At 47.7% G+C, this 12,791-nt stretch overlaps 1 protein-coding gene across 3 annotated transcripts; it reads left to right on the forward strand.

Annotated features, from left to right (window-relative positions):
* Positions 1 to 1,787: 1,787 nt before the first annotated feature.
* LOC307182182 (C2 calcium-dependent domain-containing protein 4A-like) lies at positions 1,788 to 12,517 on the forward strand. 3 transcript variants are annotated; one of them, XM_079913409.1, is made up of 2 exons: positions 1,788 to 1,862; positions 2,046 to 3,402. In XM_079913409.1, the coding sequence occupies exon 2, from the start codon at positions 2,086 to 2,088 to the stop codon at positions 3,196 to 3,198; it is 1,113 nt and encodes a 370-aa protein (XP_079769535.1). In that variant the 5' UTR covers positions 1,788 to 1,862; positions 2,046 to 2,085; the 3' UTR covers positions 3,199 to 3,402. The 3 variants fall into 3 exon arrangements, 1 of the variants encoding a protein (XP_079769535.1); XR_013827141.1 differs by lacking the exon at positions 2,046 to 3,402 and adding an exon at positions 11,168 to 12,517 and having other exon boundaries at positions 1,801 to 1,862; XR_013827142.1 differs by lacking the exons at positions 1,788 to 1,862; positions 2,046 to 3,402 and adding exons at positions 8,670 to 9,078; positions 11,168 to 12,517.
* Positions 12,518 to 12,791: the final 274 nt, after the last annotated feature.

Genomic DNA, 12,791 nt, shown 5'->3' on the forward strand with positions numbered 1-12,791 from the left:
CCAAAGCAGAGATAATGGAAAATACTTAGCACACTGAGTTGCTTTAAGAATTAACATTCTGGGTGTCAAGTGCAATACAAACCATGAACACGTGCCCTGACACACAGTGAACTCAGTGAATGATATTGAACTGAGTGGATGGTTGGAGTGAGGAAGGCAGGAAAGAGAGAAGGAAGAAATTAGCAAAAAGCTAGGACTTACAATACATGGGCTGTGACTCATAATTTGAACGACCTTAGACAAGTCTCTTAACCTGAGCCTCAGTTTCTTATATCGTAAACAGAAGCAATGTCCACTGCACTGGTTTGTTGTGAGAAAGACATTGAATAAAGCAGTTAGACAGATATGTGGTTAAAAGCACATGACAGTCATAAGACCTGGATTGTAGATCAGGCTGAATTCAACACGGTATAATTCATCAAATATTTACTGAGCAATTACTATTTGCCTGGCACTGCATCTCCAGATGCTGAAACTGGAGGAGTTGAATAAGACAACCAGGCTTGTCCCTTAGGTCTGCTTTGGGATGGAGGCAGACCCAGGTTCTGGATCACAGCACTTCTATTTATTTTACATGTATTCATAGTAGGTCCACCAGACTCCTCTCCGGTTGCATTACTGCAGTCCTTGCCCTCAAGAAACTCACAGTCTAGTAGGGGAGACAAACCTGTAAACCAAAAATTCCAAAGCAGCCTGCTAAATGCAGCAATGTGGTCCATAGAATGTGCATGAAGCGGCTGAGAACTGTAGTGGGGGAGTTGAGTAAATGTTCTGAAGGGGATGATGTCTGGCTGAACTAAAAAAAAGGAGTTCCTATAGAGAAAAAAAGCAGAGGAGGGCATTTCAGATAGCAGGAAGCATCACATACAAAGCCAAATAGACAGGAAATTGCTAGTTCCAGTTTCTGCCATTTACTAGCTCCACTGAACTTTTATGGAATTTCCTCAAGTCCCACTGGACTTCAGTATTCTCATCTTGGAAAATGAAGGTTGGGGGCGGGGTGGGGAGAGAGGCCATCTGGGTTTTCTGTGAAGTGCTTTCTAGCTGGATACCTCCATGCTGGAGCAGAGAGAAAGGGGTAGCTTTGGAAATACCAAGTGTCATTTTTAGGGCGTGAGCCGGAAACCCCACCTTTTGTGACCATCAAGATGATAGGCAGAGCCTGTAGTCATTCAGAAATTTTTGCATACATTAATTCACCCACTCCACCAATATATATGGCACTGACTGAGCCAGGCCCTATACTACTAAGAAGGCCACTGTCTAACGGAGGGGGACAGACGCATAAATAAGTACACGAGTACCATGGGAACTATATGTGTCTACACACTGCAGGTTCGTGGGGGCAGTAAAACGGAAGATGCTAGTACGTGTAGGTCACCTCCGGGGGGCCGGGGGGGGGGCAGGATTTAGCTCCCAGCAAAAGGGAAATTCTTGTTTCCGTATCCAGCTGCACCTTCTCCAAGAAACCTCCAACATTTTCAGCCGCCGATTCTCCCTTGGCAGGCCGACTAGGCAGCCTTCCTCCACCGGCAACCTTTCACGGGCGGTTCCCTGCACGCACAGCGGATGTAGGTCCCAGGGCTGAGCAGAGGGTGCCGGCTCTCGCCACAGCTTCGCTCCCAGGAGAGCCCCCGCGACAGGGCCTGGTGCTGGCGAGAAGGGGCGGCCGGGAGGGCGGGCCGTCCAGCGACTCCAAGGGTTGGGCTCCGGGCCAGCTGGGCGGGGCTCAGCCTCCGATATAAGTGAGGAGCGCCCACCTCGCGGCCACAGTGCTGAAGCTGGCGCGCCTGCCTGGACCGCAAGGGGACGGGCACTGAACTTGCAACTCAGGAACCAGAGGGACTGAAGAAGAGGCAAAGGTCTGATTTCTACTTCTTCGTTTATTTAGTAACAATGAATGGAAGGCGGGTGGCTTTGTGGGCGCGCGAGAGCTCGGCCCGGACTGGCAGGAGCATTGGCACTCCCAGAGGGCTCCGGGGAGGGGTCCAGGCACTGCCGAGAGGCCCCGGGCGTCCAAACTTAGTAGCTTCTCTCCCTCGCAGGAGCGTTTCTTCCCCCCACTCCCAGGCCCAGCCTCGGAGGATGCGGCTCCTCGGGAAACTCCGCGCCTCGGCCGCGGGCCGCGCGGCTCTGGAGCCTGCCTTCTCCAACGTGCTCACCCCGGACCGCATCCCCGAGTTCTGCATCCCACCGCGGCTGCCCGCGCCCTGCGCGCCAGTGTCCTCGCCCCAGGCCGCCGCCCTGCCCCGGCGGTGCGCTGCAGAGCCGGACCTTTGGTTTCGAGGAGCCTACGACGGCGCGGGCCGCACAGACTGGGACCCACGCTCGCAGGCCGCGCTCTCGCTGCCGCACCTGCCCCGTGCGCGCACCGCCTACGGCTTCTGCGCGCTACTCGAGAGCCCGCACACCCGCCGCAAGGAGTCGCTCTTCCTTGGGGGCTCGGGCACCGCCCCGCTCCTGCCCGCGCCCCGCCCCCGGGCCCGCACCTTCGGCGGCGGCGGCGGCGGCGACCCCCTCGCGCCCCCGGGAAGAGTCCCTGCTGCGCCTCCCGTGGCCCCCGCCCGCCCCCTCCCGCCGGTTGCGCTCGCCCCGCGGCCCCACGGCCGCCGCCTCCTGCGCGCTCCCGAGGGGCTGCTGCGCCGCGCACTGCGGGCCGGGAGGAGCCGAGGCCTGGCCCGCGCCCGCTCAGTCTCCAGCGGGGACGGGGATGACGACGACGACGACGGGCGCCGCTCCGGCTCCTGGTCCCCGGCCCGGGCCCCCGCCACGTCCCCTCCGCGGCCCCCCGACCCTCGGCCCGAGCGCCTGGAGGCTGAGGGCACCGTGACTCTGGACCGCGCCGGCGGCGCCCTGCGCCTGGCCGTCGAGTACAGTCGGGACAGCGGGCGCCTCCGCGTCCGGCTGCTCCGCGCCGAGGACCCGGCCGGAGGGGCCGCCGAGCCCCGCGTCCCCGTCGGCTGCCGCGTCAGCTTCGTTCTGCAGCCGCCGGGCCAGACGCGCCGGCCGCGGGGCGCCGTGGTCCGGCTGAGCCGCCGGGCGGTCTTGGAGCAGGACTTGTGCTTGGACGGGCTCTCGGAGGACGAGGTGCGTCGCCTGGCCGTGCGCGTCAAGGCCGAGAACCGGGGCCGCGGGCTGGAGCGGGGCCGCCTGCTGGGCCAGGGCGAGCTGCTGCTGGGCCCCCTCCTGCTCCTGTGAGGGCGCGCCCTGCCCCTGGGGCCTCTCGGACACCGCCAGCCGCTTTGTACCAAATAAATGTTATTTATTCATTTTTCTAATCATGTTCTCGCTTTGTTGCCGTTTTAGTTCTTAGGAATCTGCTTTTGTCATCGTTTATTGGTAGGGAAGGATAAAATAATGACCCCTTCCTCTATTCAAAACAATCCTTTTTTCCAGAACATTTTTTACATAAAAAGGTTGTCTTGTATCTGAAAGAAGAAAGAAGTACACCCCATCTGCGTTGTTTTCCCATTCCTGATTTATATCAATGCCAAACGGCTTATGGGTTTTAAAAAATGTCATTCCTTCAGGATCATGCCCAACGCTAAGATGCGTATAGACGGCTTTCCATATTTGATGTGGTGTGGATTCATATCCTCATTTGTGCACACGCACATCAGGGTGGGAACCTTCCTGTAACACGGATACCTTGATGGGAAAAGAATTCCTTTTCCATGAAGAAAGAACAAAATTCTTTTGAAAGTGAAGTCTTCAGAAATTGCGGAGGAAAAAGAAAACAAAGGAAGTGAAGGATCTTCCAATGGATTGTACGTGGGGAGTATATTCCTGGCCTATCCCTCTACCTTCTCCAGAAGGAGCCCTGGGAAATCTTGCTATTTCAGAAAGGAAATCATTCCTATCTCTGTAAACAAGGTGATACTTTTTGTGGCTTTATTTCTACCCAGCTATGTATATGTACATAGTAATTAATGACTCTGCAATAGGATTTCCCAGATGAGTTGAAACGTAAACTGTCAGTTTTTTGAACACGGGGTTATGAGAGAGTGTTTCTTAATCCAACTTATTTTCATTTGTTGATTCAACAAATAGACCTGAGTCCACTGGAAACTGATTATACCCAAGGGGGTATGCCCTTTATTAGAGGCATCTATGATGTGGTGGAGAGCACAAGGAGGGTGGGGGGAGATGTAGATTCCAACCTTTTATCTGCCACTTGTCACTTGTCTGAACCATGGCAAATCAGTTCATCTCCCTGAACCTCATTTCCTACATCAGTGAAAAGGGGGGTATTAATACCCACCTCACCCGGTTTTGTGAAGATATGCCTTAATACCCAAATAACCCTTAAATACATGTGAAATAGCATCCCTGAAAAGGCTTGAACTGGGCTAGTGAGCAGGTGCTCAATAATGTTCCAGAAAATGAACTCCTTCACTTATTCTCCTTCCTTTCCAACTGTTTCTCCCTGGTCTTGGAGGCCAACAGAATGGATGGCTACCTGAGACTGAGGACTTCCGGTGGCCCAGAGTGGGATTACAGACCCTCCAGGATCTCTGTGGCGAACTTCCCCAGAAGCAGTAGTTTGAGCGCATGCTACTTCAAAAATCCCTTCAGCATTGTTATTACCAGAATGAAGTTCTGGGTACAAATTTGGTTAGAGTAAATACATAAAAATCCTGGATTTTAAACATACTTTCAAAGTGGACAAATTAACCCTTAGAAATCATCTAATCAAACGACTTCTGAAACTGAGAAAATACCACAGAAGTGACTGGTCCGAAGCCACATATCTAGTTACTGGCTGGGCTCAGACAAGAACGAGGTTGTCCTGACTTCTCCAGAGGACTGACCTACCCTTTGCTTTTTCATTCAACAATTAGTTGTTGAGTTCTTCCATTGTGACAAGCACAGTACTAAGGCCTGGGAATAAAGCTATGAATAAGGCAGACCACATTCCTGTTCCCCCCAGGACTTAACCTTTGTGAGAGTAGCCAAACAATAGCCAGGTTCTGTTATTACAGATTGAGGTGACTATAATGAAGACAATAAACTAAGGAAGGTGCTAGAGATTCTGTGGGCTAGGGAGGTGGCCGGTAGGATGTTCTCAGAGACAGAGTGGTCAGGAAAGGTCTCTCTAAGACCTGAGGAAGGAATCATCCACACCAGGAACTTAATCTATCCAAATAACCACTTAATGTGTCCCTATGACCTATCGATGCATCCAAACCAGAATTCTTGATTTTCCCCTCCCAAATCCCTTCCTCCCCTAGGCTTCCGTATTTCAATAAATGGTACCATCATTCTTTCTTTCACTGAAACAAAAAACCTGCAGTCATCTTTAACTTTTCTCTCTCACACTCCACTTTCCTCAGATGTAAATGTTACCTCCTTATCACATCCTCCCCTGGCCATCTTATTTTTAAAAAGCATCATTGTCACTGGCACTGCTTTATTCTTCTCCCTATCACTTATCACTACTGGACATTATATTATACACTTATTGCTGTTTTTGGTTTATTTTCTCTTCCACTAGAATATATGCTTTATAAAGGCAGGGATTTGTTTGTTTATTCATTTCTCTATTTCCAGTGCCTAGAACAGAGTCTGGCATATAGTAGATACTCGATAAGTATTGATTTAGTGTTGAATGAATATAGGAAGAGATGGAGTAAGTAGAGGAGAGTAGAGGACCTAGGACAAAGCCTTGAGACAGTCCAACATTTAGAAATTTAATAGAGGAGGAAAAGTCAGTCTAGGGGACAGAGAAGCAGCAGCCAGTGAGGTAGTGGAGAGGCCAGGGTAGTGTGGAGTCCTGGAAGCCAAGATAGAATGTATTCCAAGAAAGAGGGGATGTTCAACTCATTTACATCCTGCTGGAAAGTCTAGATAAATGAAAACAGAGAAATGCCCATTGGCTTTGGGAAGGTGAATGTCAGTGATGAACTTGACAGGAACACGTCTAGGAGAAGACTGACGTCAGGAACCAGACTAGAATGGGTTAAAACATGAGTGGGAGGTGAGAGAGTACAGAGTTTTGGAAGAGGGAAGGAGAGAAAAAGGGCTGTAGCGGGAAGAGAATACAGAGTCAAAGGATAATCATTTTGTTTTAATATGAAAGAATCCAACACATGTTTGGAATATCCAGAATGGAGGGAGACATTGATAATAAAGCGAAAGAAAACCAGCAATAATTATAGGAGCACAGTCTTTGGAAAAGCAAGAGACGGTCTAGAACACAAGTGAGTAGAAGCAGGATAAAGAACCCACATTCCTGATGCATACCTTTTTTCCATCGCTCCACCTATGCATCATTCCATTCTGGGATGGCTCACACTTGTAGTCCTAGGATGTCCTACCCCTACAGTTTCTCATCAGAGACCAGGCTGGAGAGAAGACCTTGCTTCTACAAACATTCCCATAAGACCGAGAAAGAATTTCCCTGAAAAACCCCCAGCGAACTTCTCCATGTATTTTATTAGCGCAAATTGCATCTGTAGCTGAGTGTGAGGTCAGCGTCTGCTGAGGCTCATGCTTCTTCCTGTTAGGAAGTAAGATGGGAAATGATGTGGAGTATAAGAAGCAGGAGAAAGTCTGACGCCGGAAAGACGTAGCTTCAAATCTTGGCTCTGCTGCCAACTAATTGTATGATCTTGGGGCAAATGTTTAACTTCTTTGAGCTGAGGTTTTGTCTTTTCTAAAATATCGGGTGTGAAGATGGCCAGGGTTAAATATGAGAATTGCATTTTGTCCCAGCAAGCTTCATATTAACGTGAGGTGCCCTTCTGTTTTCAAATATGATGTGAACACCCTTCTTTAGTGCATGCAGATGAATATCATTTTGCCGAATGGCTTTATGCTCACCTGTGTTTCTAGTCTTAAGTCTGTACAAAGGGCAGGCTACTGAGAACTTGTCTGGGTGGCTGCACTAAAGGACACAAACACAAAGAATTGCATCTTTCCATCTGCCGTGTTCCTGAGAGGGGAACTGCAGCTCAGCTGATGTGTGCTTCTAAAGTCCAGCCATTACCATGAGGAGGTTTTCATCATCTGTGAACATCAAGGCCTTGATAAATATCCCCGGGTGATCAGACAGTAGTGTTTGTGCTGACAGGGAAAATCCATACTTTACTTGGCAAAAAGAATATGATTTATTTTGCAGATTGATAACAACTCGATGTAGAAAAGAACCAGTGTCTCCTGTCTTCACCTGTCTGTCAGGAGACGGTGCCTTGATTGTCAGCACTGTCCTCACAGCACTCAGGACCCTTGTCTGTTCCTCCTCCCAGTCCCCGGGCTGGAGCCACCCTATCTTCACCTGCGTACGCTGCTCTACACTGCCTCTTCACCATCATCAAATTTTTAATTTGAAATAATTTCACATTTACAGAACAGTTGCAAAAATAGTACTAAGAATTCCCATATACCCTTCACTCAGATTCTCGAAGTGTTAACATTCTCCATATTTTTTATCATTATCTATATCTATATATTTATATATCTACGTATCCATCTGTTTATCTTTTTTTTTTTCATGAAGGATTTGGGAATAAGTTGCACATATGTGCCCTTTTTCCCTAAAAGCTATTGTAAGGGCATAATATGCTGAAAGCTAAGCACTGAGGAGGCTCCCACGCAGCCCCTCTGTGTACAGAACCCATGTTCTTTCCTGAGAACCTCTGACACCTGGACCAATGCCAGGCACCAGTGACAGTGCTTACAGTTCATGTTGGTAAAACTTTATTTCTTGCTTTTAAGATGAAAATATAAACAAGTGTATTGATATCTTCTTCCCTGCAATGGATTATCATGCCCCTAGGGCAGGGGTCCCCAACCCCTGGGTCACAGACGGATGGATACCAACCTGCCTGTTAGGAACCGGGCCTCACGGCAGGAGGTGAGTGGCGAGCGAGCGAGCAAAGCTTCATCTGCCGCTCCCCACCGCTCTCATTACCGCCTGAACCATCCCCAACCTCCCCCCACCCCTCGGCCCGGTCCGTGGAAATATAGTCTTCCAGGAAACCAGTCCCTGGTGCCAAAAATTGGGGGACCGCTGCCCTAGGGTGCATAGAATACATTTTGAAGACCAGTACTCTAGATTTTCAATTATCAAGGAGACCAAGTACTGTCATTAGGGAGATAAATCTATCTATTCCTTGAAAGAAATGAATTTGATCTTTAATAGAGAAATTGAAGAATTCGAATACAAGCAGATGAATTCCTAGAGAATGAGCAGATACTTAGTGTAAATGTTGGCCCTTTTTGAGGCTGCTAAACATGGTAATTGTATGAGACCTTGTACTTGTGACTTGTCTGACAAGTGGTCCCTGGCCATTCTCTTCTAATGAGCACTCTGTCCCTTATTTGAATCAGTAATGGATATTTACTGGTCTTGATCACCTGGTAAGTAAGTACTCCTTGAAGCAGCAACATCTTGATTTTCTTAAGTGGAATCACTCAATCAGTTCTCTCAGTTGATACGTTTCAGATGATAGCGATTCCGTATCGTTTCAGGGACGGGTCTAACTCAGGCCTGGCCAATGAGAATATTTCATACTCTTGGCCGCAGTGATTGGTTCAAGGATGTAATTGTGATCCAGTGAGATTCACGTTCGGCTCAGTGAGATTCACGTTCGGCTCAGTGAGATTCACGTTCGGCACAGTGAGATTCACGTTCGGCACAGTGAGATTCACGTTCGGCTCAGCGAGATTCACGTTCGGCTCAGTGAGATTCAGATCCAGTAGTTGTATTGAGAAAGAGAAAAACTTTTCTGCTGAATTTGAACCTGACGGGGACAGTCCTGGAGCTCTTGTTTGCTATCTTGCCAGTACATGGAACCCAAGGAACCAAAGCCAACATGGAGAAGAGCGGAGTGATAAATGGAGAGACTCTGTCCCAGAGACATCACTTGCGTTCTGAAGCTGTGACTGTAGTCGGGTTACCCTAATCTCTTTTCAGTTGAGCTGGGTTTGAATTGGACTTTCTGTCACCGAATCAAAAAAGAGCCTTGACTAGACCCTTCACGAGAACCTGAGCTCACCTTATTTCCTGTCTCCTACCCATTGTGGACGACACTCGTATCCTTGATTTCTAACCCAGGAAATCAGCAATGGAGTGAGGTGAGGGATAGAGCAAGACTCAAGGACGGGGTAAATATGTATATTTCATGCATTGATTGGTCACTAAAAAAAACGTCTAGAAGCTTAAAGGTTTGTTTTGTGGGCCAGGTCAAAACATGCCCACATCAAGATGGCTGTCAAAATAGCAAATACTTTTCAGGTAAGACTGCACCTGGCAGCAGCTTACCTGAATTGCATGCATCACATCTTGTAGGAAACAGGTCTCTGAAAGTATAATCTTGGAAAATTCGACTTGCAAAGTGACAGAAACCTGAGAGGTGCTGTTTTGAGTTGTGAAAACATTTTGTATGAATAATAATAATAATTTTCTGAATATCACTTTCTGGTCTGTAAAGTGCTTTCACAGAATCAATTCCTTTTTTTTTTTTTTGCGGTATGCGGGCCTCTCACTGTTGTGACCTCTCCTGTTGCGGAGCACAGGCTCCGGACGTGCAGGCTCAGCGGCCATGGCTCACGGGCCCAGCCGCTCCGCGGCATGTGGGATCTTCCCGGACCGGGGCACGAACCCGTGCCTCCTGCATCGGCAGGCAGACTCTCAACCACTGCGCCACCAGGGAAGCCCAGAATTTATTCCTTTTGATCTGAACAGCAACCCTTTAAGTCAGGTGTAGGTACTATTATTATTATTGCTATTTGCCCTATTTTACAAATAAAGAATTGTAATAAATTACTCTTGAAGACCCAGTGAGTAAGTGAGGGAGCCAGGAATCAGTCCCAGGTCATCTTATTATTACCACTGTGTCGCAGTGGAATTGTAAGTTCCTTGAATCAGGGTCCACTTCTTATACGTCTTTATATGTTCCTACCAACGCCTGCCAACCCAGCTGTATGTGCAGGAGGTAAGCCTGCAATGAGTACAGATGAAATGTTTCAGTGCTGGGCATTTGGTGACTAAATCAAAGAAGGCTAGAATGGAGAAAGATCACATGGAGCTTCAGGTAAACAACAAAACTACCCAAAAAACAAACCCCACCCCCCCACCAAGAAAACCAGACTTGATATGCTTGGTTAATAATACAGGGGAAAAAAGAAAGAAAGAGAACTAAAGCTCATATTTTAACTTTGGTTTTGAGTTACTGAATACATTAATAAATATATCACTGGATTATGTGCTTACATAATTTTAGCAGTTCACATAGAGCCTTTGGCTACAGTGTAGTTCAGATTAAAAAAATAATGGCTCAGGGACTTCCCTGGTGGCGCAGTGGTTAAGAATCCACCTGCCAATATAGGGGACACGGGTTTGATCCCTGGTCCGGGAAGATCCCACATGCCGTGGAACTACTAAGCCTGTGCGCCACAACTACTGAGCCTGTGCTCTAGAGCCCGCGTTCTACAACTACTGAGCCCGTGTGCTTAGAGCCCATGCTCTGCAACAAGAGAAGCCACCGCAATGAGAAGCTGGCGTACCAGAACAAAGAGTAGTCCCCACTCGCCGCAACTAGAGAAAGCCCATGCGCAGCAACAAAGACGCAACGCAGCCAAAAATAAACAAATAAATTTATCTTAAAAAAATGGCTCAGAGATATTGATCCTAGGGTACAACTTTCAGTTATAAGATGAATAAATTCTGAAATCCTAATGTACAGCATGGTGACTGTAGTTAGCAGTAATATATTACACACTAGAAATTTGGGAAGAGAGTAGATCTCAAGTGGTTTCACCACACACACACACAAACACACACACACAATAACTGTGGGAGGCGATAGGTATGTTAATTAGTTTGATTGTGGTAATTATTGCACAATGCATACATGCATCAAAACATCACCTTATAGGGAATTCCCTGGTGGTCTAGTGGTTAGGACTTTGGGCTTTCAGTGCTGGGGCCCGGGTTCGATCACTGGTCAGGGAACTAAGATCCTGCCTGCCACACGGTGCGGCCAAATTAAAAAAAAAAAATCACCGTATATACCTTAGATATATACAATTCTTATTTGTCAAAAAATAAATTAATTAAAATACTTTTAAAATTAATGGCTCAAAGAGACTGATTTGTATCTAAAGGGCCGCTTGCTTGATTCAATTATGTATCCATGTTTGATTATATATTTTTTTCTCTCAGGGTCAAACTGGAGTCATTCTGGATTTATTCCATGGTCACACTAGAATCCTCAGGGAGTCTTTCTGGGCCAACCCAACACTGCGGTGAGCAGGGCTCTCAGCTGCTCCACGGAGACAGTGAATCAGGAGAAAAGCCAGTCTTTGCAGAGATGGACAAAACTTGGTGAGTAATGCATAACATGAATATCACTGATATTAGGAAAGTGGCATTGTGGTCATGCTGTTCTTTATTCATAATACTTTTTCAAAGCTGAGCTTATAATTAAAAAACAATTAAATCAACTATACGTCCACAAAAAAATAAAATTATTAATAAAAAACAATTAAAGCACTCCACTCGATTTTAGAGATCTGTCTTAGAACCTGAAAGAATGATCTTGAGCAACGTACTTTTAATCTTGCTAAGCTTCAGCTCTACTTACGTTCATAATAGCCTGAAAACTAAGGTGGAGGCAGCCTGGGAGTAACTGAGCTGTCAGAGGCCTACCTTAGTGCAGGGAAACAGGCAAACCTGGCAACATGGACCTCTGGGCATTTGGCACTTAGTAATAGTAATGATGATGGTGGTGTTGATAGCTCACATTGGTTGTGTTTACCAGTAAGGCATCATGCTGAGGACTCTACATGCTGAGATTTATTTAATTCTCACAACAAACTATGAAGTATGGGTGTGAAGAGAAAACTAAGCCTCAGAAATAAAAGCGTAGATTTTCAAGCCAGGCAACTGCAGGGCTGGGCCTCTGAGGCAGGTTGTACAAGGTAGTGGTTAAGAGCATGGATTTTGGATTTCAACCCTCTCTCTTCTACTTATAAGCCATGTGACCTGCAGAGATTTAGTTTTTTCCCTGTGCCTCGGTTTCCTCGTTTTGAAACAGAGATGTAATATCACCTCCTCTGGAGACTTCTTGGGAGGATTATATCAATTAAAATGTAAAGTACTCGCCTATTCCGAGCACCTGTCAGATGGTTCCCGTTACACCAGGGCTGAAATGAAAGGACGTCTGCAGACTGAGAGTCCCAGTGGGCCCTCCTTCTTAGCTGGAAGTCTAGAAGCCAGCTCTGCTGGCTGACTCTGCCCACGGTGGACTTGTGTTTTGGCGCCCAGCCCTGTCCTGATGTATCCCCCCATCCTCTGACTCTGGTACCTCTGCTGTGGAGATGCTGAGGCTGACTTTGCATATCCTATCAAGTCCCTGCCCCTGGAGTGATCACCAGGGACTACAGGTGTCAATCACGTGGGTGCATGTGCCTGCCTTTGGGAGAACAGAGTGTGGGGAGAGAACCCCTGTGTGCTCCCCACACCATCTGCATCAGGACCTCAGGCACTGGATGGGGATGGGAAACAATGCCGGGAGAAGAGACGCTGTTACTGGACAAAACGCTGAGCTGGGTGCGGGGTAGATTTTCATCTATGGAGGGGTATGATGAAAAGGTAGAGAACATTTTCCCCTTTGGGGTGGCCTGGGCTGTGCCCTCCTCAAAGCCAGGAGAAAAAAATCAGTGATGAGGGATCTCATGCACTGGGACGACCTAGTTTCTCCCCAGCATCTGAGCAAGGAGGTCTTGGACTCTGTCCCACTTTGCAAAGGCCAAAACTTTTACCTCTGGAAGTGAGGTTCTCTGAG

Source organism: Stenella coeruleoalba (assembly GCF_951394435.1).
Source record: "Stenella coeruleoalba genome assembly, chromosome: 2".
Taxonomy (NCBI): Eukaryota; Metazoa; Chordata; class Mammalia; order Artiodactyla; family Delphinidae; genus Stenella; species Stenella coeruleoalba.